The sequence below is a fragment of the Babjeviella inositovora genome, assembly GCF_001661335.1.
Source record: "Babjeviella inositovora NRRL Y-12698 unplaced genomic scaffold BABINscaffold_10, whole genome shotgun sequence".
Lineage (NCBI taxonomy): Eukaryota > Fungi > Ascomycota > Pichiomycetes > Serinales > Babjeviella > Babjeviella inositovora.
The window spans coordinates 39,585-67,552 of NW_017566847.1; the positions used below are offsets into that span (position 1 = coordinate 39,585).

A 27,968-nucleotide genomic window follows, 5' to 3' on the forward strand; every position below is an offset into this window, starting at 1 on the left:
TCTGATTTGGAAATCCACAGAGCTCCCAAAGTGTTGGTATAAGAATTTTAACAAGTAGTCGCTTTCCTCCTTCTTATATCCCTCAATCTCACGAGTAAAACCGAGTTCACAAAAATAGCCTTCCTCATGGTGATGGGATGTTGTCTTACCACCGGATGGGCCGTGATGATTGGTTTTCTAAGTACCCCGTCAGTCTTGACAGAGATTTCAGCCTGTTGGTGGGCAGAGTGAGTTGTTAAGCCATGCAAGCGCCCCTTGAACCCTGGAAACAAGCGCTCGTACGCTTCATTTGCGTCAACAAACACTGTATCTCCACCAGAAGGAGGGGACTCTAACATTGTCAAAGACGTATATGCCGGTGGCTACACTTTGTACGTAGCATCTGAGTGTCAAGAGGTTCTTGTAGTTGTTGTAGCTCAATTTTGCGTACTTGCTAAACCCCTATACCGAAACGGTCACAAATTCAGGGTTATCTTTAACCACCTTAGTGATTGGGAGGACATGGGGCACACCATAATATGAGTTAAACTCGCCAATCTTAGCAGGCCATAGCTTGAAGAAATCTCCCTGGTCATAGAACAATAACACCCCACGCTGGGTAAGTAGCAAAGCTAACTCGTCCTTGACCTTAGGATTGTCCACGAAGGAGGCTAACTGGGTATCCTTGACCTCTGATCCAAACTTCGGGGAAAGCTCCTTCAAGGAAATTTCACGGGAAGCCAAATTTAAAGTAGGATGCATGTTTAGGAGTTCAGGGTCGGTATAGAACGCTCTGTCATCGTAGGGAACCTCTGTGAGCGCTCCTTCAAGAGGAACATCAGCAGGCCCGAGATTTGCCAGAGCAAATTCTGTGTAGTCTAGTTTGTGGTCCTCGATGCTTTCAATATTGACCTTGATTTCCCGGGAAACGCTCACCATTGCGGTTTCTTTTTTATTTAAAGAGCTGAAAGAATTAGTAATAGTAGTTGACATGGTTTGGTGCAGAGACTTTAGATATTTCTTATTGAATGGGAAATAATAATTCTAGTATAGGAAGAATCAGTTTCAGGAACCCGGCAGGTGGGCCTTTTATATCCCGATATTTTCTGAGTCTTTTAATAGTTGCAAGTATTTACTTTTTACCGAAATACAAATTATATTACACGCTGTTGTGATAGCCACAGTTTCCGTACCACCGTGGTTCACGCAATTTACACACCGGGAGTCATACCTGCGTGGATTTGTGGAGAAGGGATTATCTAGCATGTGATTTAACTTCCCTTCTCCACAAACTCTGTCCCAAAGTGTACTACACGATTCTATCAAAAAAAAAAAAAAAAAAAAAAAAAACATTGGCCTCATGAAGATAATTGCGCAGATCCCTTCCGAGATTTTCCAAAATTCAAGCTGAATGATCGAGTGGTGTGGCTCGAGACAGTGCCGCCAGTAACGTAAAAATTTCAAGCAGTATCGTACCCTTCTGGAACTTTAAGAACAGTCAAGCTCCATGGAAGAAAATTAACAGAGTAATTATCCAAAAGTGAAGCAGTAATATTTTGGGAAAGATTGCAAGGCCAGCTGTGGAGCAACAAGCACGTGCGACAAGTGGGGGTATACGATAGTCGAGACACTCTAATACTAGCATGTGAAGTATACAACACGTACCCGCGGAGGTACTTTTATAGAGACAAATACCAGCGTCGTGGTATATCTAGTACGTAATAGTGGATACTGTTGGCTAACTAAAAGAGAATACTCTTTCTATATAAGATATATACAAGAGAAGGGCAGTTGGTGGACTTATATACTGAGGCGGGTACGGTTACAGGGTGTCTGGTTATCAGAGGTAAGGGGACAACGGACTCCGACTTCCGTCTAGTCAAATGGCACCTTTACTACACTGCCGCTTACTTATCCTTTGGTACACCAGAGCGGCTCGTGCATGCAGCAAAACAGAACCCTTGTATTGACATCGTTTTGCTTCTGTTCAAACTTGCAAATTCTCCACTCAATAATTTTCGATATTTGTCTTTTATAGACTACCTGGTTTGATCTCACCACCACTATATCGTACTTAAAGCTCTAATGATGCCTTTGCCACCAAGACCCACCAAAAGAGGAGGCAATGAATACAGATGGCTCTAGGCAGCGCTAAAAAACAAAGCAAAGTTCATGATCGCTCTGTATATGTACTCTTTAGCTTGATACAGGCGGTGAAGGAGACAAATGACGTGAACGCCCGGCTTGTGAATGAGCTAAACCGGGCCCAACAGGATTATGAGAAGATTAGGGGGGATGTCAGAGGAGAGCTTCACGAGATTAGGAAAGAGCTTCAAGGGTTCAAGCAGGCTGTGGGGGTGGTAATTAGCGGTGGTAATGCATCAAATGTTACAGAAATCAAGAACAACGTGTTTGACCTCAAGCTTGATATGCGCATGCTTAAGGAATATATGGTGGGTCGCAAAGGCTGTTAGACTTGAACTGGTTATGTTTTCAACGTGTTGCTAACACAGAGACACGCACAAGATTCTATGAAATTACTAGATATTATCCAGAAGGCTGATGGATTCTCTCAAAATTATGTTTGTGTGGTGTTGACAGAACAGGGCCATACAAATCCTTTTACTTCAAAATCCTGATGACCACAGGGAAGTGCATAAAGATTTATATACTTGTGGTATGCTCCTCTAGAAGGCCCTCGTGGGTGCTTAGTTTGATATCAACGGAATTACTAGTGCCTATACATCATCTACTTTCATACTTATTTCATTACAGACGGACGTTTGCGACTAGTCACCAGTTAAACAGAGATTTTGCCAAGTAACGGCTTATATATAGCTGAGAGAAAACTCTAATTGCTTTTTGGTAGTGTCTCATGTATTTTATTGGCAAAAAGATGTAAAAGTGTTAACGGCTATATCTTCAACCAATACCAGATAACACCAGATATTGCAAATTAGCGGTACTTCGCTATAAACCATTAATAATCTGGTTGAGTTTTCCCTAGAGGCTAAAAGGCCATAACCAGTCTTGGAATGTACGGCGCGTGTATTTTTACCTTTAACCACATTACGAGTATAGTTGCATTTAAATCACGTTCCATGCATGCCTAACTTCTGTACGCGACCTGTAGACACTAAAAAATACACAACGAAAGCTGGAAAACAAACGAATAAATCAATTCACAACCGCCTTTATTCTCCACCATCGCTAACACACCATCTCTATCGCTCACTCATGGCTAAATCGGAGTCACCTAGCATATTCAGCTCCTCGGTAGTAGTCCTCAGCGCCGGGATCGCGGCCTCGCTTTTCCTTGACGCAAGAGTCGTGACCAAACTCTGACGGATTCCGCAGGCAATCCAAATCCCACCGCAATATCTCCATAAAAAGACGCTTTTGGAAAGGTTATTTTCGTAGGGGACGGTGACAACTTCCGGTTTTACCATACCCCTGACGGGTTCCTCACGGGTTGGGGCTGGTTGTGCGTCATGCCACCCATTAACAAGCGAGGCTACGGCAAAGAGACCCTTAACGTCCGGCTATGTGGTGTGGATGCTCCCGAGAGGGCACACTGGGGAAACCCGGCTCAGCCGTTCTCAGAGGAAGTGTTGATCTGGTTGCGCAGCTACCTCGTGGGCAGACGTATGCGAATCAAACCGTTGTCCATAGATCAGTACTAGAGTGTGGTTGCAAAGTGCTGGGTGTTGCGATACACCGGCTGGAAGGATGTCAGTGCGGGGATGATTAAAAACGGTATCGGTGTGGTGTATGAGGGTAAGACATTAGCAGAGTTTGACCGGCAGGACGAGCGGTACAAGCGGTTAGAGGCTATGGTGAAGAAGAGACGCCGGGGACTATGGGGCGCTCCTGACGCTGGAAGAGTATAAGAAAGCGCATATGCAATAGCAAGCATTAGCATCAATTAGATTAATATTATAATGACTAAAAGAGAGCGGAAGTACCAGAAGGCGCATGAACTAAAAAGATATTTCTATGACTACGGTGCATAGAGGGGGTGCGGTATACTGTAAGGACTAGCGACCAGAATGGACGAGATTAAGAGTAAAATCACTAAGGACTGGGAAGTTTCCCGATTAGAAATGCTTTTGCCGATGGAATGCTGTTGGGGAGTAAAACCTGCCCGACTTTGTCCCGAAAAGACGATACTCGCGCCAGCTTTAATTTATGGTGACAGTTACACGGAACTTGATGATAGCACGATCTGCATCACGCAACTTGCTAATCTCCAATGGAGCGAAATTGAGCTAGATATCTAAAAATGGTACTAACCTGATGAATGATCAATCCATAGTTCGTCCAAGGTTTTAGGTTGTACTGTACGTCTCAGCCTCGGGCCGTATGATACTAACGCTAATTCTAATTAGACTTATGCATTCGCTTTGAGATCAAAGATCGGGGCCCTATTACCGAATGCGAGGAAGGAACAAGCACTTGCCGTGCATTACAAGCAATTAAACAAACATATAACACGCCTCAGTGGCAACAACTACGATTGTACTGCAAATCACGTAATTATTCAGTGGCGTTTTGCCACCGGGTATTCTCGTTCGGTTATAGGCGCAGTAACTTTAAGGTATTCAAGGGTGCACCGCATTACAAGAGCCCCCTGAGGCCAGCCTTTTGGTAAATGGTGAACCACACGGTTCACGGTATCACTTGTAACAGCACACGTAATTTAAACGATCAGCGTTGAGGAACTACAGGCGCGTTATTGATATATGACTCCAAGTTTAGCGTTTGCCTCTCGTCAGATTCCAGCCCCAAAGAGAGCCCAAATAATAAGGTTTTCGGAGAACTGCACGAACCTCCCATGCCAAGCAACATAACCCTGGAATAATTTGAGCCTATTGTGGAGTACGGATGTAACTGGGTGTCATTTTACCCTCACTCGCTGCAGGTTACTGCGGGGCAGCAATTCTCCTACAGTCTGTAGGTGACTGATCGGCAATATGACGCACCCCGCACAGCGACTATCCGTAAAGAGATGGCGTTTTGCAGCGAAAGACTCCTTAGAAAGCCATCTCAGGCAGCCTAAGCGCCGTAACAGATAAGCAGGATGCAGGTGCCACCGCATGTAGTAGCCACAGAGGTCACAGTTGTACGGAAATACCCTAATCCAGAACGATAAAGTCCTGTGCCCGAGTTTCAGGTTTGTGGGGGAAGCTACGGACCCGGCTTGCTCCAGGGGTGTCATCAAGCGGCACCCAAATATCCCGAGTTCACGATAATGTAAGGCACGTTGCTAACGTACCTTGTATGAGGAGGGGAACACGTATAGTAAATGATACCCCAGGTCGTTCCAAGATTCAAGACGCTTTGATCAATGAATGACTCAAAGTGTCTAATTGGCGGCATGAGGTATATAAACCTCTGATCCCATATTGATGTCTGTAGCTTTACAGTATACATATAGACATATCCAGTTGCATCTTAAATCTACTCTACCTAATCAATTCAGTACAATGTCGGCAGATAAAATTCAACCGTCATACGAGGTTTCCTCGTCACCAGACCCAGATGCTTACCCCGATGAAGCCAAGAACCCCCTTGAAGCCGTGATATCGTACGATGGCATGACAGCACAAGAACGCTTCCCTAACATCGACGAGAAGAAGGTCCTCCGCAAGATGGATATGCACTTGTTGCCGATGCTCGCGGTTTTATACTTGCTTTCCTTCTTAGACAGGGGAAACATTGGAAACGCAAAAATTGAAGGTTTGGTCGAAGATTTGGGCTTGTCCAGCAAGCAGTACAACTTGTGTCTCACCATTTTCTTCATTACATACTCGTTTTTCGAAGTACCTTCGAACATGTGCTTGAAGTTGTTGAGGCCTAGTATCTGGCTTCCGTCCATCATGATTGCCTGGGGTGTCGTGATGACACTCATGGGAATTGTTCACAACTTTGCCGGGTTGTTCGCCTGCAGGTTATTCCTAGGAGTGGCCGAAGCCGGGTTATTCCCGGGAGCGACGTACATTTTGACCATGTGGTACTGCAAGGGTGAAATTCAATTCAGACAGGCCATGTTCTTCAGTGCTGCCTCCGTCGCCGGGGCTTTCTCGGGGCTTTTAGCGTTTGGGATTTCCAAGATGGATGGAATTGGTGGTCTTGAGGGGTGGAGGTGGATTTTCATCTTGGAAGGCTTATTGACTGTCTTGGTCGCTTTTGGAAGTTTCTGGGGCTTGCAAGATTTCCCCGAAACCGCTTCTTTCTTAACCCCGGAGGAACGTGAGTTTGTACTTTGGCGTTTGGCTAACGATAGCAACAATACTCCAGGCGGAGAGGTTACCGAGTCTCGCAAGATTCAGTATTCGGATGCGAGCTCCCGCGTTCCATTAGTGGAGAAGAAGTCAACTCCATGGCAACCTATCAAGCAGGTCTTGAGTGATTGGCAGTGCTGGTTTCATTTGGTGGTTTATTACTCGATTATCGTTCCTTTGTACGGTATCTCGCTTTTCTTGCCAACGATTATTTTGAACTTGGGCTATACCTCTGCCAAGGCTCAGTTGATGACAGTGCCAATATACATTAGCGCGTCCATTGCCGGTGTGGCTCAGGCATTGTTTTCCGATCGGGTAGGACTCCGTTCGCCATTTCTCGTGATGAATCTTTTGTTCTTGATAGTGGGGTACAGTATGTGCGTGGCCACAGACCCTAGAGTGAAGCCTGGTGTTATTTATGGTGGCTGTTATTTAATCGCGCTTGGGTTGTATCCTGCTTTCCCGGGTGCTATTTCTTGGAACGCGAATAACTTGGCGGGTTCCTATAAAAGAGCTGTGGGGATGGCCTTTAATATCGGTATCGGTAACTTCGGTGGTGCTATTGCCTCTAACATCTATATAGCGAAAGATAAACCACGGTTTATTTTGGGCCATAGTGTGGAGTTAGGATTCATTTCGTTGGGACTCTGTGGTATCATAGTTTTGGTGACGGTCTACCGCAAGATTAATGACAAGCGTGAGAAGGAGCTCCAAGACGGTAAGTGGGACGGCTATACCAGAGAAGAGATCTTCGACATGGGCGATAAAAGTCCGTTGTACCGGTACAGCCTTTAACTCGGCAGAGTATATCGGTGTGTTACCTATGTAAGTATAGATATCCAATTTATGTTGGCGTTTCAAGTCTAATCTTGGTGTAGAGATATCGATAGACTGTTGACACCCGTGGCCACATCTACTCCCTATCGCACACTTATACAAAATCCCTCCGCGGTCATGTAGCGACTCATCACATGTTACTCTATATCTGTAAGAGTATATGTGGTATATCTAACAGGTAATAGTGGATACTATTGGCTAGCTAAAAGAGAATACTCTTCCTACATAAGATATCTACAAGAGAAGAGTAGTCGGTGGCCATATGGACAGAGGCGGATACGATTACCGGGTGTCTAGTTATCAGAGGTAAGGGAAAATGGACTCCGACTTCCATCTAGTTAAATGGTACCGTTACTACAGGTGTTATGAAGTCAAATGGCTAGCTGGAACCTCTACATTGTTGACCTTGATTGAAAGTTCGGTTATCTATTAGAATGAAGGTGATGAATGGCAGCAATGCAGGAGCTCGAGTGTTGGCGTGGAGGTGAACCCCAATCTTAGTGTTGATTCCTAACTACTCCCAAAAGCCCGCAATCCCTAAGCAACATACATTAACTTTACCGCCATATTATTATATACAGCCTAATTATAGGACGTCAGCTGCGCATGGTTCATCCAACGTTGAACACTAACAAAAGGGGCTTAAGATCCATTGAAAAACAAACTCACGTCTTATCCCAGGAGTTATACCAAGGGGTAACCTTTCCAAGATCTATGAGCGAGTCTTGGAGAGGGTGGGGATTGCCTCTATTTATTAGCCCATTCCTGGAACTCTTTTCGCTTGGCGACAATATTCATAAAAGCCGGTCTAGCTTCGATTTCCTCGAATGGGTTAATACCGAGTTTCTGAAACTCTGTGGTCGCATACCTCATCTCAATTGGCTTAAAAAAGCGATAAGGCTTCACCAACACCTCGTCATCGTGCGCGCTCAACTGAGCAGGGATCTCTACCGAGAAAACGGCGGCAATGATAGTCACGGCGGCACCTAGCAAGGCCTCTAATCCAATCTAAAGTGTTAGGACTGTGAGAGGGTGTGAAAATGACCTAATATACATACATCGGTTGGGAGGGGAAGAGTTGAGTCTGTGGCCTTCACGTATTGGTAGAACTGCATGGCAGAATAGCCGCTGTGGAAAAGAAACAACGCACCGAGGGCGTAGAGGTAGCTAGACTTGAAGGACATCACGAGTAGGTTTGTTTGCTATTGTGTGACTACCACTCCGAAACAGATAATCTATGGCGATTTTGTAAGATTGAGATTATCTACAGTTTGTGCAGGACATTATGGGTGAGTCTTTAGCGGCCGCCGTGCAACTTTTGCGTGGTTGGAAAATGGCCTCACAAACGATTGAAGAGGTAGGCTTGGTTAGTACGGCAGATTTATAGTACCTTTAATGAGTAAAAGATCAAATTAGAAGACTTAAAAGCCAGAAATTTCACATTTCACTCAACTGAGAATCTTAAGTGTTGGGTGAAATTTCGGTGATTTCTGATTGCTTGACTTTACCGAAAATGGTTTGCTGAGTTTAACTTGTTACAAACGAATAAATGACGATGGTATATGAAATAGTAGTTTTTTATACCACTCTTGCAAGCTATATATACGCTAACGATTAGTAATGAACCTCTAATGTAAGGAAGCTGTCTAAACTTGTAACTGAAGGTTCTATTCAAAGGAATAAATACGCCATCAAAAGTGCGGAGATTAGATTAGTGACGGTAACAATAGTAAGTAGGCCAATAATAATTTGTCGTGCAGGTCTTTCACTGCGCCTCTCTATACCCTGAAATTCAACTCCTGTAACTGGTGTATATATTCAAGGTGCTTTCCAATACTGTATACACCGTCGGCTGATATCCTCCGATATGACATCACGGTATCCTACGTCCGCCAAGATAATTCAACGACATACCGCCATCTAACCGTGGTGATACAATTCTCTGTTTTCAGTGTATAAGGATCTCGAGGCAAAGCTAGATGAATGGGTCTGATCTAGTGAATCTCCCTTTTCAGTCGATTCCAGTAGTTCCCCCTGAAACCCTTGTTGCTGATAGATGTACATATGCATGCGAAGGGAGAATCTTCTTCCTGGTCGAAGGATCAACGCGTGTCTTTATTGGTCATCTTGAATTCGAAGGCTAATCAGTATCAGGGTTGGACAGTCTAGGGTCGGACAATCTGGGGTTGTGAAACAACCCACGGGTCCGATCGATACCATACATGTGCGGAGAAACAGTAAGAATAGTAATGCAAACATTATAGCTGGCTACAGCGCTATAGCTTGAAAGAGATATTTCCGAGTAATAGGAGTCAATGACCTGGCAATCGATCGCAAATACCCCTCCAAACTCGGGACTCGGCCATGGATGTTGTCCTTACTGGCTAGAAACGTTTGAGAGTCTGTGGTTACTTGCCAATTATCATGCCACCTTTTTAAATCAATCTGCGACGATCCATGTAAACCGAACTCTAGCTAGCACTCCTGGATCTGAGAAGCACGTTTGCAGCATGCACCATGCACAAGAGAAATTTCACCGGAATCTTAGGGGTTTACCCAACCAAACGTCATGGTTTAAAGCATCTTGGATTAAAATCAGTTGACCGGAGAAGATGCCACTAGCACTAGGAAAATTGTGAGGGCTTACAACTACAATCCGTATATTACGCTTGTAGAAGTCAAAAGAGCATCTGGCATCCTTCCTCGGTGAGGCTTTCTCATACCACACTGTACCTCAGTGAGACCGCAAATCTTACCTGAATTGCGCATTCGAGTAAACCTCCCCTTTGAAACCACTTGTAGGCCCAGTGTAATCTAGATCTCGTTAGATTTTTTAACAGTCGCCGTTTCCCTGGGTAACCTCGCATACCCATAGCTGATACATTGCGTCTATGTGTGCCCAAATCAGGCATCTAATATTTACGCCCCAAATGCGGCAGTCATAGTACGCCTTACGTTCCATACGCGGAACATGCCTTCACCGTTCAAGAGGTGATCTCTTTCACATGCTAGGAAAACAGAATAGGCACCGATACAAGTCAAATAAACATGATTAGAATTGTAAAAATATTTAGATCATTTTAACCAGTGCACATATCCCTAAATAAAGAGACAGCCCGAGAGTAAGGGACGGCTCATATAAGAAAACTCGGCTGCTGTGGAAGGGCAAATCCTATGCAGTGTGACTGGACTGCATAGTATTCTGCGCAGTCCTCGTTCTGGACAGCCTTGTTGGATTCACATTCCCTGTCGCCGCACGCCCCTTGCTTTTATCGCGATCGCAAACTGCCAGCATTAAACCGAACTGAACTGCAAATTGCCGCATCTTGCTCTTCCACTCCTCTCTCCCCCACATTCCATCTATCGTTTTTAAGCCGCGATTGTTTCTGTCAGTCGTGTAACCTAAAGCAATTGTTTCTTCCTGCCCCCTTCACGCATTGCTATCATGTCGCAATCCAACTATAACTACGTCGACGAGCTCGCCCAGTTAAACAAGGATATTTTGGCCAAGAATCCCGCCGATATTCTCCAGTTCTGTTCCAACTATTTTCTCGCCCGCTTGGAAGACCAGAGAAAACAGTTGTGGAACCAGCAGCAGAGAGCCAGCGCTGCCGGGATCACGCTCTTCCCTCGACACTCGGTTCCCCGCCAATCGAACTCCCACGCCTTCCCAGCGTTCAAGACACCATTCGGTGATAACGACCCGCACTCAGAAGACCCCCACCACGATAAGCACACAGAAGATGAAGGACCAGGTGCGCCAGCTGCTTCCGTACCTACCCCCGGCTTGTTCAGGGGCACGTTCGGCGCTCCGGCCAGCTCGTTGGCTCGGTCGGTCGACCCAAGTGACAAGTCCGAAAGCGACACAATTGCGCCGCTCGGAGCCAAGATCTCCAAGTTGCCGGCCCACTTTAATGCCAACAGAAGAACCTCCGTTAGCGCTGAGACCTTAAATCCAAACAAGTTCCTCGGCGACTGGAAGCCGCCAGTGAGAAACTTGACCTCGGAGCAGTTAAGCAGATTGAACAGCAGTGTTGCCAAGAACTTCTTGTTTGGCCAGTTGGACGATGAGGAGCTCAACACCGTGATCCATGCTTTGGAGGAGAAGCGTTTGCCGCAGAACACCGAAATCATCAAGCAGGGCGACGAGGGGGATTTCTTCTACGTGATTGAGAAGGGTGAAGTCGACTTCTACGTCAATGGTGATAAGGTCAACACCTCCGGACCGGGTTCCTCTTTTGGTGAGTTGGCGTTGATGTACAACTCTTTTAGAGCTGCAACCGCTGTGGCCACCACTGACTGTGTCTTGTGGGCGCTTGATCGGTTGACCTTCAGACGTATCTTGTTGGAGGGGACTGCCAAGAAGAGAGCCATGTACGAGGTTTTCTTCAAGGATGTGCCGGTGCTTGCCTCGCTCTCCGCGTACGAAAAGAGTAAGTTGGCTGACGCCCTTGTGTCGAAGACCTTCCAGCCAGGCACACCTGTGGTTGTAGAGGGTGACGTCGGTGAAAATTTCTACTTCATCGAATCCGGTACGGCGGAAGTCTCCAAGGAAGGTGAGGGGGTGGTTAGCCACTTGGCCAAGGGCGACTACTTCGGTGAGTTGGCCTTATTGAACGACTCGCCAAGAAAAGCCACCGTGACTGCATCTTCAGTACTCAAGGTTGCTACCTTGGGCAAGAGCGGGTTCCAGAGATTGCTTGGGCCGGTCGTGGAGGTGTTGAAGCGCCAGGACCCTACTCACCAATAGGGATGTATGATTAGTTACTATATATGTAATACGTGAAACGAAGAAAAAAAAAGTGTAGGAGTGATATAACGAATGTAGACTTTTTTGTTTGTCCAAGGTCAGTATTGGGATTGCGTATAAAAATACGGTTCTGTTTTAGCGCCGTTATGGGGTTAAGGATACCATCCACTGGATGTACTTTATCTGGAAATCATCATAGGTACAACTTTGACATCGTATACTCATGAACCATACGTGATCTTAGCACTGATTCTTGCGCTAATCAGAGGGGTTTCGGTGAATGTTAACCTTGGGGTTTAGTCGTAGCTACAGGTCTGCGATCTGAAGAGTGGGGCCATTGTATATCTCATAAATTCGGCGGCTTCCACCTTCAGCTTAGTTATTGGTCTGGGGTAGTCTACTATACAAGCAGAGGGGTGATATTTCATACCCTTGGAAACAGCACTTCATAATCCACGATATTCCTTATCGACCGCTATACGAATCATCATATTTATTGTTATTAAAGCTGAAACAATAGCCCAGTAACCCTTGGTTGCTTACAACCCGAGGTAGTAGTCTTTCTGCAAGTTCATCCAGATGATGGAGGTGGTGGCGACGATGGCAGGCCCCATAATGCCTTTACCCCACTTGGCGGTCTTGTAGAAGAACAATTCGGAGGCAAAGTGGAATGCGGCGATATAATAGGAACACATGGTCAATTCGTAGACCTGGGGGTTGTTAATGTAGTAGGCGCCGTAAAATCTGATCACAGCAGACACCACGGTCCAGGTCCCGAAGGTACGCGCAGACAAGGCAGTGGTTTCAAGTGGCTTGTTTTCGTACACGCGACGGGTCAACTCAACGCCAGAGACGTAGGTCTGGACGGAGTTGAAGACGGAGACGACAGAGATCTGGGGGAGTTAGTACCGAGCTGGGGGAGTGGGTATTAGGGACATACGAAAAGTAACCATTTTGGTAAGATACCAGGAGCAGCAGGCAATAGCGAGGTGAGATAGGCCGACATAGTGTTATAGGTTAACGCTAGAAGTGGGCATTTTTGGGTAATACTGAAATTTGGAGCAATGAAAAAGGTGGGATGGAAACGGAATGCACAGCTGAACGCAGGAGAAGTGACAGGAAGTCGATCATCTTATCCAAAACCATAGATATCGGAGTGTTAAATTATAATTCCAAAATACAAAAAGTATACTATAAATACCTACAGCTTTGTTGGTAAATACCTCCTTCGATGAAGGTTTAACCACCCGAACCGGTTTCACCTCAAGTCCAAAACGGAGGGAGGTTGGACTACAACTTATTGGTATTTACAAACAGCAAAAAGGGAAGCTGCCGCTTTTGCTTCACCAGGATCTATTCGACTCTCTGGTTATGATAAAATGAAAGGCATGCTCTGAACTATAATCCCCCGATTTTCTATGCAAGCTACATAGCTCTACTATATAATATTCGTTAACGTTACACCGTGCAACTCCTAGTTAGCTGGTGCCGGCCAACGGATGATCATCACTCGCCACCGGAGTCATCGAAGAGAGCTCCAAATCTAGGTTTTTGGTGGTAATTGAGAGCGCACACATGGATATGACCGTGGCTTCCTCCAGCGCTGGCTCATACTCTATATCCTCTGGCAGAGCGCTCACTTGCTCTATTTTTGGCCGCTCATTCACTGTTTCATCCTCTAAGGTTGTTCTCTTGTCTGTCTCAGCCTTAACCCCTTTATCAGGATTATTGAACTTACAGGCTCCATTCCATGGATTGGAGTCTATAAGCTCCGGATTGCCCCTATCTAGCTTTGGGGCTTTCTCTCCCGTGTTCCCTTCTTGCTCTCCAGATCCAGCGCTGTTCATCTCACTCTCCACGTTAGCCTCTCCCTGTAGCTCAACCTCCTTCAATTCAATCTCCTTTGGTCCGTCCGCTTGGTCAAGCTCCAACGCAGAAACACTTTCTTTAACCGCCCCTTCATTTTTAGTCTCCGGAACATAGACACTGGGACTCGCAGGACTTTTGCTCTCCTTAACCTCCACATTCATCTCGGCATCAGTCCTGCCAAACAATTCAAACCACCACTTCACGTCCTTGCAGTTCGGATAGATCACGTCTGGGTTGGCTGTATACTGCGGGTTGGTGAATTCCGGAAGACGGCACGTGAAGTAGTCCCACACGGAACGGGTTCGTTCCTCCAACCGCTGTTCCACCTTTTGACGCTCGTTGTTCACGAGAAACGTGCCATACTGACAGGAGTACACGTGGTAGAGCAAGCGGCGAAGGAAACGCTCGTTGAACTCGAACGCGGTGGGATGCTGGCGTGCCATCTGGTACACGCAGTCTAAAAACTGGTGAAAGGTAGGCGACTTGAAGTTGGAACCCTGAAGGACCTTGAATTTGGAGAAGAAGCTGGTCGCGCGTGACGCGCCCAGACTTGTGACGAGTTGCGCGCCCACGTGGTCGCTCCGCTCTGCAAACTGGTGTCCGAATGCGCACCACTCCTTCTCCACGAGCAACATAAACCCTCGAAGCGTGCGGTAGTGTGGGTCAAGGCACAACTGGAGTAACGAGCACACCTGTGCCGTGCGGTCCCAGCCGTCCGAGCAGTGCACAAGCATATTCATGGCATTGAGATGGATAGATTTGGCAAGGCGGTCGACGCCCGCAAGCACAATTGATGTGTGTTTGAGCCAGGTCAGGCGCCCTAAGAGCTCGGCGTTGACTGGCGTAGCGCTGACGTCGCCATTTTTCAACGCCTCCACCACGCGCGCAAGCGTGTCACGCATCACGTGAATGTTGTCGATGTTGAGGAAGATGCGGGTTGCACGCGTGGCGCCGTAGTTGTCGACATTTTCCGTGCCCGCGCCCAACGCGGTCTGCGCCATGGCATTTGCAAGTGGGCGCAAGTCCACGATCAAGTTCTGGGGGCGGTCGCCAAAGATCTCCGCCACAAGCCGCTCGTCCTGGATGGAGCGCTGTTTCTTGAGACCGACTAGCGGTTGCGCGCACCGCGTAACGACACAGCCGTTGCGGTGGTAGTACGACAATGCAGGTATGCGGCCCTTGGAGCGGAATTTCCCACAGTGCTTTAATACCAGGTCGCTGATCGCGCGCGGCACGAGGAACATCGCGGGATACGTGGGACAGAACTCGTAGCGTACGTTGATCTCTGTCTCACGCCATGCAGCGTATGCGCCCTGGCGCGCAAAGTCGCGCGCAATATCAAACTCCATCCAGCCGTTGTGCTGTCGCTCCGCCACCACCGGCGCGTACAAAAACGCGTACAATTTTTCCTCCCTGCATGCGACGAGCTTTACAAGCGTCTCGTACACGGCCTGGCATACGGGTTCAGAGTCAAAGTCAAGCGAGTAGTACGTGAAGTCCTTGCAGCGGAGACGGATGTTCGCACCGCGATAGAGCCGCGCGGAGAGCTCCGGCGACGCCAGCCGCGAGTCGCACGCCGGCTGGTTGAACTGATTCTGCACGCTTGACACCTCGAGAAGCGCGGACCCGAGAGACTTGTCGATCCGTTCTATGATGGGATAACAGATCCACATCTCCTTGGGACGCGCGGACGGCTCCGTCGGGAGCGTGAAAATGAGGTGGTTGGTGGTGAGGTGGATCGTCCCGCGCACCGAGAAGCCCTTACGGTAGAGCGTCACATCCAGCACCTGGGTGACTTTTATGTAGTCCATAGGTGTAGTGTTAGTGTTAGTGGGGTCGTCAGTGAAGGAAAGGTGAGGTGTCTTATCGGGTTATGTTCGGCAGGATGGAGAAAAAGATAGCGAGGGTTCGCGGAGAAATCTAACGTTCGTTAAATGGGTGGTGGTTCGCGAACTAAATAAGAAAGGTGTGAAGTAGGAAAGTTCGCGAAGTTTGGGGCGCCACTACCATGATTTCGCGGGAGGCCTAATCAACAAAGATGGAGAGAATGGGAAACTCGAGAGAAATCTTATTCTAGCTTCTGTTTTGAATTTTTAGTGTATCCACTGAGCTTTTAAATAAACTATGATCACTGAATAATCAATGGCTTGGTTAATTTTTGTTTTTGACGGTAGAAGGTCACCATGACACAGGTGTGAAGAGCGAGACTTGCACCGTTAGGTAAAGTGGGGACATATCGCTCAAGATTGCATTTCCCCTCCTGGGTCATTCGTAAACCCCGCTACCTAAAGTATACCTGAGAGCTGTGCTATACTGACCGTTGGGTATTTAACGGGGCATACGCTTTGCTTTAACCTTCAAGTGTTGACTAAGACTTTAAGCGTTCTATAGGTGGGATAATGGCAGAGCATAGCCCAGAGGGTGATGGCTCAAAAGAGAACATTTATTTCCCCCGGCTTTGCCCTAGCCGGTCGTAAATGGCACAAGATGCTATCTGTGAATAAACACTATCGGGATACCAGTTAATTTTCAACTTTTCAATATCGAGACATTGAAATCTTTTAATTCCACATTTTGGGACCATCGGTTGGAAAAGCACATTACGATCCAACTTGGTTCTTCAGGGTTATTGCCAAAACGTTACATTGAGTCTAGACAGTATCTTGGCTTAAATTTTGTCGTTAAAGCATCACAGCACTTACATGTACTCACTGCTATATATTCTGGAAAATTGAGCCCCACGGGTATCAGAAAAAAGACTTTTTGAGGGGTTCTTTACTGTCTCACGACCTGATTCGTACTATTCCAGATTTTAGCTGTTGACGTCCGCTGCGATCCCTGGAAGCTAGCTTTCAGTGTCCTTGGGTCGTATCCAAAAGGCGGTGAGTTTGAACCAAACGGTACTGTTTGAGATGATACCTTCAGTCTGATATTCAGACACATTATATTTCCAAGTTTTGCATATACGTGTCAAGGTGTACAAATTGCGCGAGTATTCAATCTCTATCTAATAAGGTACTTTAGGCTAATCCTCGTTCGCCTTCGTTGGAAACCTTGGGATTTGAATTTTAAATGAAATGATACCAGCTTTTGACCTTTTTGTCCGGCTATATCCCTTGCCATATCTTGAATGGGTTTTTGAGCTATTTCTGGGCGTAAAAAAAACCTCAGATGTGTCTTGTTGGAGCCTGGGTCTTAGAGCATGTTTCAGTGGCCAGACGCCTGCCAGCATTCAGTATGCCCCTAGCGCTTGACCACGCTTGCGGCGTCATTAAAAAAGCAACGTCCGCCTCAAACTACTGTCACTGTCTACCATTAGCTCAACTAGGAAATAAAATAACCTTCTTCGCTAGGCATATTTCCCAATTCCATAATCAAGATGGCCAAGGTGAAACACCTACATCTGTAGAAACCTCACCGTCACAATGTCATGAAACTTCCACCGTCTCATCATACGACGTGGGTTTACAGATTCTAGGTTTTCGCATTGGCCATATGCAACCGACTAAAGCTAGCCCTAACTCGGTTAGATGTCGTAAATATGCCTACTCGAACCACTCCATGAGACAGGATAGTGCTGGAAGCATCCAATGCACATTGCGCCCCTCAAGTATACATTACCATAGAGCTCCACGTTTGTGACGTATAGCCCTGACATAACCGATGTAGCTTTACTAGCTTGTTCTAACGAGTCACTCCTGGGGAGTATATGTGACCCGAGGCTCCAATTAACGGCACGGCTATGGGGGGCAAGGAAGTACCATCTTTTGTTTCTCCGCCGTTGGTAGCCGATTTCCTTGTCCTGTCACATTAATACAGTAAATTACAAAATTTAGCGATCGCTGTGACGGAAACTCTAAAGAGTTATATCCTAATCTGATACGAAAGGTGCACGTCATGCACCGCTGCAAATGTAGACGGCGGCAATGCAACTGAGAGTGGTATTGGTTGGATCGTAACGAACACACATTCACGGAAGAATAAGCAGTGATTGGCTATTTAGCAATAATTGTGCCTACTTAAAACCGTCTGATCCATACGTATGCCCTTCTAGCCTGATCTGAGCCAGCTGGGACCTGTGTGACAGGGATGGGGATTGCCGTTCCACACTTATCCTGCGGACTTGCATTATCTGTTCCGGGGGCTACGTTCTGTACTCCGTAGTATACGAATATACGTCACCTCCGCAGGCGGATACTTCCGGGAGTATCCATACCAATTAATGTTTGTAATCATCTTATTGGGTTCCGGGTTAGGGGGATAGAGGCACTGATTCCCCTCATTATATAACCGACTCTTCCCCTCCAAGGTCCCAGAAAAGTTACACTTGTATCTACTTCCGTGATACGACCCCACAACTTCGCACGAATACAACTTCCTGTCTCAGATTAGCACAAGTATGGGTCTCCTTTACAGTACCTACCTTGACCATCCACAACAGCGTGAACGCCACATCACAACCTATACATGCAACCGCTGCCGAACACATCTCCTGATGAGCAACTACATCTTATCCAGTGATTTCAGCGGCCGGACAGGCGACGCTTTTCTTGTCAAATATGTGTATGTACTAAATCCCCCTATGGTTGCAATGCGGATACTAACCTTCTAGGGTCAATGTTACCGAGGGAGAGTTGCAGCGACGCAAGATGACCACGGGCGTTTATGAGGTGCGAAACATTACATGCCACCAGTGCAATAATTTGGTCGGGTGGCGTTATGTACACGCAGAGCTGCCCCAGCAAAAGTACAAAGAAGGAAACTACATTTTGGAGATTAACTGCATGTATGCTAATGGCCCCGAAAGCTGACAGACACTATCGTCCGTTCTAGCGTGTGGCGCGACTTGTGGTTAGCGGGCCCAGTACGAACCTAAATGGACCCAGAATGACAGGCTTCGCAGGAAAGTCTCCCTGGACCACCCGTGGAAGCCTCTTCGAGGTCAAACCTGAAAAGGGGGGCACAGGCGTGCGTCTATTACTCACGATATTTCCAAGTTCTGTACACATCCCCGGTGTTATCAATGCCCTCAGTACACCTGAGAATTTGCTTACACTTATATTAATATGTAGTGTTTAGACTATCAGTGGTGCAGAAGCAATATATTAGTATAGCGAAGTATTAGCCCTTTACTGATAAAGCATCGATAGGTGGTATTGATAGGCGGTACCGATATCTATTTCTATTTACGCTGACCTCCATCTTTCAAAAGTTGCATGAAGTAGCTACCGAATGAGTCTGACCCACTGGAAATTTTGTAACTCAATACCAATACAGTTGAGAAGCATAACCTCACGGCATCAAACCAGAATCAGCACAGCCTAAAGGGTAGTAGTAACAATATAACATTGCATACTGAACATCTACGCATACTTCTCAGTTCTTTCTACCCTGTTGAAAATTATAATTTAACGTCATATCACACAATTACTATCAGCAATAGCTCCGTCACCTTGCGGTGGCGTTACGTGGCGTTCAGTGGCTGGTTCTATTTTTTTTTCACCTGCATTAAAACTAGCAGTAAAAGTTTTACCACAAAACACCGATACCACACCCACGATGTTACTGTTCAGAATAGGTATTGCCATCGGACGAGGTCTGGCCAGAACAGCAGCCCCGCTTTCCTTCCGTTCGTATGCTGGCTTGGTCCCGCGGAACGTTCCCGGCGAGGCTGACCAACAGAACTCGCTCGCCTCGCGCCTCCCAAAGTTCCCTCTCGGTAAAGAAACAATTCCGACGCTTCTTCCGAAACCGGGCGTGCCGCAGCTCGGGCCAAACTGCTCATTTGCGGACGCAATCAAGATCCTAAAGACACTGAAGCACGAGGAACTCATCTACGAGGCCGAGCCCCACCGACTCTACTTTATCGCGTGTTTCTGTGCCGCCTTTGTGTTTGCGGTGTACGGTCTCACCTTTGTGGAAAACACCGGCACAAACGCCGTGAAGTTGTACCGTGAGAACCCCGAATGCCTTCCTGAGGATGAAAACAAGATGATGCTTGCGGGGCGCCTCGGAGTAACCCTCGCGATGTTCTCGGTCCCGGCCTGCGCGGTGCTCTTCTTTGTGAAGTTCCCACTGAGATTGGTCAGACGCATCTACTACTTGCCCGGACCGGTTGAGCACGTCAAAATTATCTCTCACCCGATGATTCCTGGTAGACCAACCCCGGTGTACACGATTCCGTTGGAGAAGTTGACCAGGCACCAGAAATCCAAGGTCTGGACGGGGCGAGGGTTCTACGGGACCTTGGACAACGGTTCCTTCTTCTTCCGCTTGAAGGAGCAGGGCAAGCGTGCCACCTGGATCGTCGACCGCAAGGGCTTCTTCTGGGTCGATGGAAGAGTCTACGACTACTTGTTCGGGAAGGAATCGCTTAAGGAGGCCGAGGCGGGAATCTCCTACGACCAGAAGCACGCGCTCGCCTCGCGTGATTTAAAGAAGAAGAAGGAGCAAATGAGAAAGGAGTTGGGAGTTGCCTGGCAGTTGAAGATGCAGGCGCAGATCATGAAGGAGGACATACAGGTTGCCAAGGGCTTTGTCACCGGAAAGTCGCAGGAAAAATTGGAGGCCGAAGCTGAGGGTGCGAGACTCGAGTCGGGAAAGGCCAAGATCGAGACGGGAGAGACAAAGGTCGAGGCAGGAAAAACCGGGGTCGAGACGGTTGTCTCGGTGGGAAAATCCAAGTCAAAGACAAAGAATGGTAAGGGCAAGAAGAATTAACGAGTCATGTCCTCCGTGTATATACGTTTACCTAATATACTCAAAGGTATAAGAAAGATATGGTAGGATAATAAGCACTGTACCGTGACAACGGGCATGAGTCGGGATTTCTTGATGACCGTAGAGCTTGGCCATCAGGTTCAGATGCGGAATTTCCACTCAGGCTCCGTGAACCAGCAGGTCCCCTCTTGTCGTTATATTCATATTTTACAGCCACACTTTAAACTATAACATCAGATGCCCAGGCATTTTGTGCATAACATAGCGTCGGCTGAAACAATGACAGCACCTTCACGTGACCAACGCATCTTGCTACGACCTACACGTCCACCGACAGTCCGCCTCTGGAAGAGTGCCTGCATGCTGCGTTATCGCTAAAAGAGGCCACCTCGAGCAGTTTTCTCTCTCCCTTCCAATTCACCCCCACCGACTTATTTCTGCTATGAAGTTATCCATCACCACAGCGCTTGCTATTTTCGGCCTTTCCACTGCTGTTTCGGCCCATGGAGGCCACGGAAGAGCGCCGGTACGTAAGGTCACCGACGCCGTTATCTCCTCCGACGAACTTGCCACGTACAAGGGTCTTTTCCACCACGACGGGGTGATAAACCTCGAAAACTTGCAGCTCCAATTGGCCGCGTGTCCTGTGGTTGAACACCTCAACACCTTGAAGGCGATCGAAGAGGCCAACCACGAGGAGTCCATTGTGGAATGGTTCTTCGAGAAGTTGTTCCCCTTTGGACCCGCTGCCAACGCCTTACTCGCCACTGCATACATCTCTGGTCCTCCAAACTTTATCCTTGCGTTGATTCCTGCCTCTATTGACCCCTCCAGCCTCTCTCTTCTTGTCAGTTTTGCTATTGGTGGTTTGCTCGGCGACGTCTTCTTGCACTTGTTGCCGCAGGTCTTTATGGGGGAGCCTGTTGACGGCGGTGTTCAGTTTATGATTGTGGACGAGAAGAGAAACACCATCTTGGGTGTCTTTATTTTTGTGGGCTTTGTCATTTTCATGATTATCGATAAGTCCTTGCGTATCTTGGCCCACACCGGCGACGGCGAATCCCACGGTCATGGCCACTCGCACACTCACGCCTCCTCCAGTGCCGTGGAAGAAAAGGAATCCGGCGATTCCACCCTCCGTCAGAGAAAGAGATCGGTGGAAGATGCCAAGGCCTCTGAGCCGGTCATCGCCCAGCCCAACGCCTCCGTCAAGACGTCGGCGTACCTCAACTTGATCTCCGATTTTACGCACAACATCACCGACGGACTTGCCATCGCGGGCTCTTTCTATATCTCCAAGTCTGTGGGGTCCACAACCGCCCTTGCGGTTTTCTTCCACGAGATTCCTCATGAAATCGGTGACTTTGCGCTCTTGATCCAGGGTGGCTTCACCAAGTGGGAGGCTATGAACTCGCAGTTCATCACCGCGGTGGGAGCCTTCTTGGGTACCTTTATCGGGATTGGGATCCAGCGCTTGGGTAAGTCCAGCGCCGTTGCCATAGCCGGCGAGAAGGTTGCTGAAACCGTCGGCGGCTTATGGGGTACCACCGTCCAGATCGGCGACTTGACTATTCCGTTCACCGCCGGTGGGTTCTTGTACATCGCGACCGTGGGTGTGATTCCGGAGATCTTGGAGTTGGGCAGCAAGACCACCAGGTGGCACGAGGCGAAGAAGAGTGTTGCGCAGTTGGTGTGCATGATGGTGGGGATTTTGTTGATGTTTGGCATCTCCTGGATGGAGTGAGCTCTGGAAAGCTTTGGGTAAAGTTTGAGCGAATGTAAGGATGTTGTCCTGGGCCAGAGGACAATATGATGGAGATTTGGCTATGGGCAGACAGTTGTCCAGACGCAACATGATTCTTAAAGACTTGGTTTGTGCTTGGTGTGGAATGGGTGTCTGCAAAACGTATTTAAATGACCATTTTCCTTGAAGGAGTGATTTAAAAGCGTAGAGGTGCAAAATGATAAATAATTTTCCTTGATAACAAAAAGATACCCACCACAATAGGCGATCCAATCTAAGCAAATTTGAGCAAGATTGTAGCGTCTCCGGTAACTTTCATGGTACAGAGTGTAGACTGGTTTCGTAATGAAAGCGTTTGTATGGTTTGGTTCACCATACTAGGGTGACTCTCGAATGATGCACTCCGAAGCCCTGTAGCAGTTCTCCGTTAATACCCAAGTTTGCCTGGTCTATTGACCCTCAGCCTTATAACTAATGCTGCAGGTGGGACAAATCAAATGGATCACAGCCATTCACTAAATACGCATAGGTTATAATTCAGCTACACCAACTGGCATATACGTGTTTCAATTAGTCATAATTTTATCCATAATTTCTTTTACTATATATACAAGGTCTGGACGATCACATAAGCGATAGTGGCACGGTTCTCGCCCTGAGATATTAAGTGGCTCCAATAAAAAGTCGAACTCCAAAATCTGGAAGTAATCCTTGTTTAGCTCTAAGACACCGTCTCAGTCATCTTGGCTAGGTTCAAAAACTTGGAAACTTCCTTGGTAAACACCTCGGGATTGTCTAAATACACATGGTGGCCCGCATCTTCCACAATCACAAATTCTGCCTCTCCGCCCCTTTCTCTGATCGCCTTCACACAGTCCTCGCCAGCCTCATCATTCATCCAGTCTCTGTCTCCATACATCCATAACGTCAGCAAGCCTTGCAGAGTAAATTTCTCTGGGACTCGGTCTAGCAACGGCATTCTGGCCAACGCCCCGGGGGCGAGAAGACGGGTAAGCGCGTATTCGCCGCTTCCCGGCGACGCAAAGATCTTGTACGAATACTGGTGAAGAAGCTCCACCTCAAGGGTTGGTAACGTGGCAAACCGGCGGTAGGACCACATGGAAACGAGTTTGGACTGGAATGGGCCCGAATAGCGAATAATACTGAACGGAGAGACGTTTCTATCCCAGAGAAAGTTGATGAGCTTTCTCACTTTGGTGGGTTTAGCCACTGGCGCTGAGGGGGGTGACGGAGGAAACGAGTTGGAGGTCGTTACCGGGGGAGATGGAGAGTCGGAGCTCTCAACTTCGAGGATGGAAGACGTGTTTCTTTCAACGCCCACAGGTGAGACCAAAATGAGTTTCTCGACCCGCAGCTCGTACTTCATGGCGTAGCAGCTGCTGAGATAACCACCCATAGAATGGCCAATGAGCACAAACTTTTCGATTCCACGCGCTTTTCTCCACTCCTCGAGGGAGTCCACAAAGAAGTCTTCCACCTTCGCCACGTCTTCCTTGGTTTTGGAGGCAAGTTTTGGGAAGCTGGGTCTGCTGGAAAAGCCGAAACCAAGAAGGTCGAGAAAATGAAGTCTTACGCCTGGTGCTAGCAAGGATAGCGGGTCCACGTTGCGATAGAAGAAGCCCAAGGCGGCGCCGTAGCCATGGACAATGACAATGTCCTTGGTGGCCGGCGCGTGGTCGAGGTTTTCCACGTAGAATTCGTGGATGTAGTTGTTGTTTCCGATAGGCACATCCAAGATCTCCGCCTTGCGGTGGGCATCGGCTTCTGGGAAAAACGGCAAAACCGAGAGCAAGTCGTACTCGACAAGACTGAGCTTGCGGTAGTTACACCAGTCCCTGAATGACTGGCCGTATGACACATTCAGTTTCGGTGGCGGAACGATTTCTGGCGTTTTAGACATTTGGGAGAAGTATTTAAAATTTGACAGGTGATCAAAAACGAGACGCTAAGGTTTAAGGTTAGCTTTTATAGACCGGCAGGAGCTCTATCTATGGAATGTCAGAATATGTCCGAACGCGGTGGCAAGAGAGGGGGTCAACGGCTATGTTGCAATGGAATAAAAACCCTTTGGGGAGGCGAGATATCACTTGAATAACGATTTCAGCGTAGAGGGTGGGTGTTGGTGGAAACCACTGGCTAAGACGGCAAGCGGGAAAAGGTGGCAAAAACGTCTATGCAAGGAGATAATCGATGCAATATTTTCGAATTCGTTGGTTTGTGCCAGAAGAGGAACTAAACGAAGAGTTGAGAAACTGAAAAGAAAAACTGTTAAATTCAAGTTTAAATCAGCCCAAGCTTTATAGTGTTCATCGTTGTGAAAGAAGAGAGGGCATCTGGAGGCTAAGCCCGGAATTGTTAGCCATCGCCGCAGCGCAGTAGTCTCGGCGATCCAGTACTGCCGAGTACTTATCGTTGTCTGCGCCTCACTAACTGCACGTGATACCTCCGAGAGAAGCCTAAAAGGGGTTAAGTCCGTGAAACCAGAATGAGCAATCCGATAGGCCTGTCCGTAATATGGTTCTGGAATAATTTGACACAATTAAATCCTGCTTTAGTTCAAGGAGAACGATCAGTCAAGACAAAAGTGTCTGATCGTCTCAAACCCATCCATCCCTCTTCAAGGAAAGTTCGTTTTCGGTCCAAACAAAACAAAAATTAATAACAAACGTTTGGTACTTGTCCTGATATACTTTAAGACCCTGTATATCCGTAGTTGACATTCCAACACAATACTAACATATTTTATGCACCCCTCTATCCCCTTCGAGATTAGGACGTCGACGTTTCCGCTTTGGGAATGCCGAAAGGTCGTGCATCAACACACCGTAGCCAACCTTTTCTCCATAAATCATCACGCCAAATTAGCATGAGATAAACACCCGGAACCATCGCCACGGGACCACCAAAGGCTGAAACTAGCGTTCCTGTCATTGCTACCCATCCCTTACTGCTACCATACCCCTCCCCTCCCACAATGTCGTATCTCCAGTCAGACGTCAATGTACAGAACTTTCTTAAGCGGGCCCAGGAGCTCAGCGATAAGAGGGCACGCGAGGACCAGTTGCGTACGCTGCAGTTGGAACAGGAAATTGAGCAGATGACTTCACCGCAAAGGCGACGTCGCATGCCGTCCCCTGCACGCCGAACCCAGAAGGGCGTGCAAGACGACGCGTTCAGGGCGTCCTTGCCTGTTCGTCTTGATCCTCCACGCCTTGAACCCCCAGTCGAGCCTCTGTCATTTACCCAGTCTTACGGAGGTGCGCCTGTGAATTATGATGGTGAAAATAGATCATATGGGTCTAGGTCACCGGAAGGACAGACCCCAATAGGCAGATCAAACACTGTGTCATCATCCAAGAATGTCCATGATCTGGTCAACCCCAATAACGCCGATTTGTTGCGTGATTTAGCACAACTCAGTGACTCATACACTTCGACTCGCGAAGGCTCGGTCAGAGACCGCCCAGGATATATGGAACACACCACCTCACAGCGAACTATCAGGGCAGGCCCACTGCCAGCTGACAAGAAACCCCCCCTCCATCCCTTCAATGTTACTCCAGACGACGTGGAATCGCTTGCTACCACGTCTTATGATGAGTTCAGTCAGTCATTGCGGTATAGCAATGTTGTGCAGTCGCATTCACTCGGGAGAAAGACCACTATGCGGGCCGACCCGGTATTTGACGTTCGTCCAGACGACGTGTCGCACAGATCACGAACCCCTAGCCGAAGTGATTCCCAAAATCTGACCAGAAATTCTGACTCAAGCTTTTCCATTCAGTTGGTCAACCCTGTGGCCAGAGAGGAAGCAAAGAGGGTGCCGCCAACGAAGCCCAAGCCACGGCATTTCTCGGTAAGCGAAAAGACAAGGGGAAATGGTGCAGCATCTCATAAACGAGATGATGAGCCAAGCCGAGAGGGTGAACCAAAGACGAAGGCTCAGTTGATGGAAGAGTATAAAAGAGAGAGGGCCGAGTTGGATGCAAAGTACCTCGGAGTAACCGAAGCGGACGACACGAAACCACATACAGTAGAAAAGCCTCCAAAACGCCCTGTGGATAAGCCTTCAAAACCTCAACCAGTGGAAACGGATCAAGATACGCTCGGCAGCGCTGCCGCTATAAACCTGCCACGTTCCAACTCCAGCTTCACCAGTTTCTCCAACGGCCCCGCCCCCATGCCTAATCGGGCCCAGGCAATGTACGCCTCCTCTGCTGCTAGGGCCCCGCCCTTGAAGCTGGTTCAGCTCTCCTATGAAAACCCATTGCACAAAGTCGTGGAATCCACTCCCCAGAAGATCACTCCTAGCGATAGGGGGCTTCTCGAGAGTCTTTCTACTTCCAAATCAATGTACGACTTTGACAGTCTGGTCCCGATGCCGAATCGGGCCCAGGCCATATTTGCCTCGGCTGCTGCCCGAGCTCCGCCGTTGAAGCTGGAGGTTCACACGACGCTTGGCGAGCAAACTTCTTACAAATCCCTCAATCATGAGTACTCCCATCGGTTGCCATCTACATCGGCGACTCCAAAAACGCCAGCATCGAGTGGCTCCGCCCCGCCTGCTGTCATTAAAGCTTTCAATCCAACAGACAAGGTCACCGGTGCCCCGTGGTTATCAAGCGCCATGAACAACAAGAACGTGGAGCACGAGGAAATGGATGAAACCGTGGTCAAGAAGTTTGTGCCACTAAAACCAGCCAAGCCCACTTCGCTCAGTGCCAAGGTAGAGATTGAGGCTAAGGAGAATTATGAACGGTTGAGACAGGGATTACGGTCGCCTGAAAGACTCCATAGAAGCCCCAGCATCTCCGAAGGGCCTGTCTCGCCGCTTGTTTTGAAAAAGGTTAGGGAATCCCGAGACGCTGGGGAGCGCAAAGTTTCGCTTCCAGAGGCGTTAAAACAGAGGCAGTTCCTCAAGCCGGCCGTGCCGATCCTGAAGCCTTCAGTAGAGGAACCCGAGGCCTTCCAGCGTCACCAGTCGTTGAAACCTGCGCCACCGGTGGCTCGTAAGGAAGCAGCCGTGCCCGAAGCGATTGAGCGGGCTAACAAGCTCAAGGCTGCAAAGCCGGTGGTTAAGCCTAAACCGGATCTTCCAGAGGCGTTCAAGGTCATGGAGAAGTTGCGTCCTGCCTCACCTACGAAGAAGACCGAAGAAGAAGTTCCCGAGGCGTTGACAAAGTTGCGAGGCTTGAAGAGACTGCCGAAAAAGACTACAGAGGAGCTGGTTGGAACCAAAGAGGCTCCAATAGAGGGGATTCGTCTCCCGTGTTTGGCCAACGTTGATTGGAAGGCCCAGTTAAAGGCACGCACCTACAATCCAAGCACACCAAAGCTTGTGCTTGATGAACTGTTTGTGAGAGTCCCGCCTGTAAGGTCCAGTACGCTTCCAACCGCCTCTAGTGAAGTGATTGTGGGTGTTAGAAGGGCCTCGTCTAGTGGGGAACTCAAAAAGCAGGCACCAAGGCTTACCCATATGACGAAAAGCAGAACGAAGGGGCCGAAGAGAAGGCTTCCAGCTGGAATTGAAGCGAAGGTGGAGACGATGAAGAAGGTCCCGCCAGCTGTCAAGCCCAAGCCCAAGGTGGTTCCAAGTCGCAGTTTCACCGGCGAGTTTTTTGTCTAAAGCAAGGTGCCTTGGTATATAGAACCTACCAACTTCCGTTAAATCGGAGGATTATAGTCACAGCGAACGTAGTGTAGTTCCGTGAGACATATAGTAATACTCATTCCATAAGCCTCTATGTAATGTGGAATAAATGTA

At 48.0% G+C, this 27,968-nt stretch overlaps 17 protein-coding genes across 17 annotated transcripts; 9 read left to right on the forward strand and 8 right to left on the reverse strand.

Moving 5' to 3' along the window:
- Window positions 1–40: 40 nt before the first annotated feature.
- BABINDRAFT_162605 (TauD/TfdA dioxygenase family protein) lies at window positions 41–497 on the reverse strand. The gene has a single exon (XM_019129436.1). It carries the CDS (start codon window positions 336–338, stop codon window positions 48–50), a length of 291 nt encoding a protein of 96 aa, XP_018983695.1. The 5' UTR covers window positions 339–497; the 3' UTR covers window positions 41–47.
- BABINDRAFT_14551 (uncharacterized protein) lies at window positions 41–918 on the reverse strand (the record flags this gene model as incomplete). The annotated part of the gene is made up of 1 exon (XM_019127168.1): window positions 41–918. One exon carries the CDS (start codon window positions 916–918, stop codon window positions 442–444), a length of 477 nt encoding a protein of 158 aa, XP_018983696.1. The 3' UTR covers window positions 41–441.
- Window positions 919–2,008: 1,090 nt separating this feature from the next.
- BABINDRAFT_162606 (uncharacterized protein) lies at window positions 2,009–2,496 on the forward strand. Its single transcript, XM_019129437.1, has one exon. The coding sequence runs from the start codon at window positions 2,115–2,117 to the stop codon at window positions 2,451–2,453; it is 339 nt and encodes a 112-aa protein (XP_018983697.1). The 5' UTR covers window positions 2,009–2,114; the 3' UTR covers window positions 2,454–2,496.
- Window positions 2,497–3,096: 600 nt separating this feature from the next.
- Window positions 3,097–3,655, forward strand: BABINDRAFT_162607 (uncharacterized protein; the record flags this gene model as incomplete). Its single annotated transcript, XM_019129438.1, has 2 exons — window positions 3,097–3,309; window positions 3,387–3,655. Coding segments are annotated over exons 1-2 (362 nt in total), but the record flags the coding sequence as incomplete, so codon positions are not given.
- A 1,098-nt stretch (window positions 3,656–4,753) lies between these two features.
- BABINDRAFT_83101 (uncharacterized protein) lies at window positions 4,754–5,307 on the reverse strand. The gene has a single exon (XM_019132779.1). It carries the CDS (start codon window positions 5,195–5,197, stop codon window positions 4,877–4,879), a length of 321 nt encoding a protein of 106 aa, XP_018983699.1. The 5' UTR covers window positions 5,198–5,307; the 3' UTR covers window positions 4,754–4,876.
- BABINDRAFT_162609 (uncharacterized protein) lies at window positions 5,193–7,101 on the forward strand. The gene is made up of 2 exons (XM_019129439.1): window positions 5,193–5,340; window positions 5,362–7,101. Exon 2 carries the CDS (start codon window positions 5,466–5,468, stop codon window positions 7,056–7,058), a length of 1,593 nt encoding a protein of 530 aa, XP_018983700.1. The 5' UTR covers window positions 5,193–5,340; window positions 5,362–5,465; the 3' UTR covers window positions 7,059–7,101.
- Window positions 7,102–7,512: 411 nt separating this feature from the next.
- Window positions 7,513–8,472, reverse strand: BABINDRAFT_52126 (uncharacterized protein). Its single transcript, XM_019132175.1, has 2 exons — window positions 8,159–8,472; window positions 7,513–8,108 (listed from the first exon to the last, which is right to left on the reverse strand). The coding sequence occupies exons 1-2, from the start codon at window positions 8,282–8,284 to the stop codon at window positions 7,848–7,850; spliced, it is 387 nt and encodes a 128-aa protein (XP_018983701.1). The 5' UTR covers window positions 8,285–8,472; the 3' UTR covers window positions 7,513–7,847.
- Window positions 8,473–10,446: 1,974 nt separating this feature from the next.
- BCY1 (cAMP-dependent protein kinase regulatory subunit) lies at window positions 10,447–11,916 on the forward strand. The gene has a single exon (XM_019129440.1). The coding sequence runs from the start codon at window positions 10,546–10,548 to the stop codon at window positions 11,848–11,850; it is 1,305 nt and encodes a 434-aa protein (XP_018983702.1). The 5' UTR covers window positions 10,447–10,545; the 3' UTR covers window positions 11,851–11,916.
- A 473-nt stretch (window positions 11,917–12,389) lies between these two features.
- Window positions 12,390–12,856, reverse strand: ERG28 (Erg28p; the record flags this gene model as incomplete). Its single annotated transcript, XM_019131930.1, has 2 exons — window positions 12,390–12,743; window positions 12,791–12,856. The coding sequence occupies 2 exons, from the start codon at window positions 12,854–12,856 to the stop codon at window positions 12,390–12,392; spliced, it is 420 nt and encodes a 139-aa protein (XP_018983703.1).
- Window positions 12,857–13,103: 247 nt separating this feature from the next.
- Window positions 13,104–15,823, reverse strand: BABINDRAFT_162615 (phosphatidylinositol-3-phosphatase). The gene has a single exon (XM_019129441.1). The coding sequence runs from the start codon at window positions 15,528–15,530 to the stop codon at window positions 13,329–13,331; it is 2,202 nt and encodes a 733-aa protein (XP_018983704.1). The 5' UTR covers window positions 15,531–15,823; the 3' UTR covers window positions 13,104–13,328.
- Window positions 15,824–16,776: 953 nt separating this feature from the next.
- BABINDRAFT_83132 (uncharacterized protein) lies at window positions 16,777–17,535 on the forward strand. The gene has a single exon (XM_019132781.1). The coding sequence runs from the start codon at window positions 16,891–16,893 to the stop codon at window positions 17,359–17,361; it is 471 nt and encodes a 156-aa protein (XP_018983705.1). The 5' UTR covers window positions 16,777–16,890; the 3' UTR covers window positions 17,362–17,535.
- BABINDRAFT_83122 (uncharacterized protein) lies at window positions 17,411–17,693 on the reverse strand. Its single transcript, XM_019132780.1, has one exon. It carries the CDS (start codon window positions 17,616–17,618, stop codon window positions 17,460–17,462), a length of 159 nt encoding a protein of 52 aa, XP_018983706.1. The 5' UTR covers window positions 17,619–17,693; the 3' UTR covers window positions 17,411–17,459.
- Window positions 17,694–18,118: 425 nt separating this feature from the next.
- Window positions 18,119–18,530, forward strand: BABINDRAFT_39685 (uncharacterized protein; the record flags this gene model as incomplete). The annotated part of the gene is made up of 2 exons (XM_019131940.1): window positions 18,119–18,282; window positions 18,332–18,530. 2 exons carry the CDS (start codon window positions 18,119–18,121, stop codon window positions 18,528–18,530), a joined length of 363 nt encoding a protein of 120 aa, XP_018983707.1.
- Window positions 18,531–19,371: 841 nt separating this feature from the next.
- Window positions 19,372–20,259, forward strand: BABINDRAFT_29196 (uncharacterized protein; the record flags this gene model as incomplete). The annotated part of the gene is made up of 1 exon (XM_019131442.1): window positions 19,372–20,259. A coding segment is annotated over one exon (888 nt), but the record flags the coding sequence as incomplete, so codon positions are not given.
- A 622-nt stretch (window positions 20,260–20,881) lies between these two features.
- BABINDRAFT_172202 (ZIP family transporter) lies at window positions 20,882–22,183 on the forward strand (the record flags this gene model as incomplete). The annotated part of the gene is made up of 2 exons (XM_019130867.1): window positions 20,882–20,965; window positions 21,020–22,183. The coding sequence occupies 2 exons, from the start codon at window positions 20,882–20,884 to the stop codon at window positions 22,181–22,183; spliced, it is 1,248 nt and encodes a 415-aa protein (XP_018983709.1).
- A 649-nt stretch (window positions 22,184–22,832) lies between these two features.
- Window positions 22,833–24,535, reverse strand: BABINDRAFT_162619 (uncharacterized protein). Its single transcript, XM_019129442.1, has one exon. It carries the CDS (start codon window positions 24,102–24,104, stop codon window positions 22,905–22,907), a length of 1,200 nt encoding a protein of 399 aa, XP_018983710.1. The 5' UTR covers window positions 24,105–24,535; the 3' UTR covers window positions 22,833–22,904.
- Window positions 24,536–24,809: 274 nt separating this feature from the next.
- On the forward strand, window positions 24,810–27,946 carry BABINDRAFT_162620 (uncharacterized protein). The gene has a single exon (XM_019129443.1). It carries the CDS (start codon window positions 25,179–25,181, stop codon window positions 27,828–27,830), a length of 2,652 nt encoding a protein of 883 aa, XP_018983711.1. The 5' UTR covers window positions 24,810–25,178; the 3' UTR covers window positions 27,831–27,946.
- The last annotated feature ends 22 nt before the right edge of the window (window positions 27,947–27,968 follow it).

Bases quoted from the DNA above. Each gene is read 5' to 3' on its own strand.
- BABINDRAFT_162609 (XM_019129439.1), top strand. From the start codon at position 5,466: ATGTCGGCAGATAAAATTCAACCGTCATACGAGGTTTCCTCGTCACCA.
- BABINDRAFT_162606 (XM_019129437.1), top strand. From the start codon at position 2,115: ATGGCTCTAGGCAGCGCTAAAAAACAAAGCAAAGTTCATGATCGCTCT.
- BCY1 (XM_019129440.1), top strand. From the start codon at position 10,546: ATGTCGCAATCCAACTATAACTACGTCGACGAGCTCGCCCAGTTAAAC.
- BABINDRAFT_162619 (XM_019129442.1), bottom strand. From the start codon at position 24,104: ATGTCTAAAACGCCAGAAATCGTTCCGCCACCGAAACTGAATGTGTCA.
- BABINDRAFT_162615 (XM_019129441.1), bottom strand. From the start codon at position 15,530: ATGGACTACATAAAAGTCACCCAGGTGCTGGATGTGACGCTCTACCGT.
- BABINDRAFT_52126 (XM_019132175.1), bottom strand. From the start codon at position 8,284: ATGTCCTTCAAGTCTAGCTACCTCTACGCCCTCGGTGCGTTGTTTCTT. The intron at 8,109-8,158 runs GTATGTATATTA...CTAACACTTTAG, and splicing joins CTCTTCCCCTCCCAACCGAT to ATTGGATTAGAGGCCTTGCT.
- BABINDRAFT_83101 (XM_019132779.1), bottom strand. From the start codon at position 5,197: ATGACACCCCTGGAGCAAGCCGGGTCCGTAGCTTCCCCCACAAACCTG.
- BABINDRAFT_162620 (XM_019129443.1), top strand. From the start codon at position 25,179: ATGTCGTATCTCCAGTCAGACGTCAATGTACAGAACTTTCTTAAGCGG.
- BABINDRAFT_83132 (XM_019132781.1), top strand. From the start codon at position 16,891: ATGTGTCTTGTTGGAGCCTGGGTCTTAGAGCATGTTTCAGTGGCCAGA.
- BABINDRAFT_83122 (XM_019132780.1), bottom strand. From the start codon at position 17,618: ATGACGTGCACCTTTCGTATCAGATTAGGATATAACTCTTTAGAGTTT.
- BABINDRAFT_162605 (XM_019129436.1), bottom strand. From the start codon at position 338: ATGTTAGAGTCCCCTCCTTCTGGTGGAGATACAGTGTTTGTTGACGCA.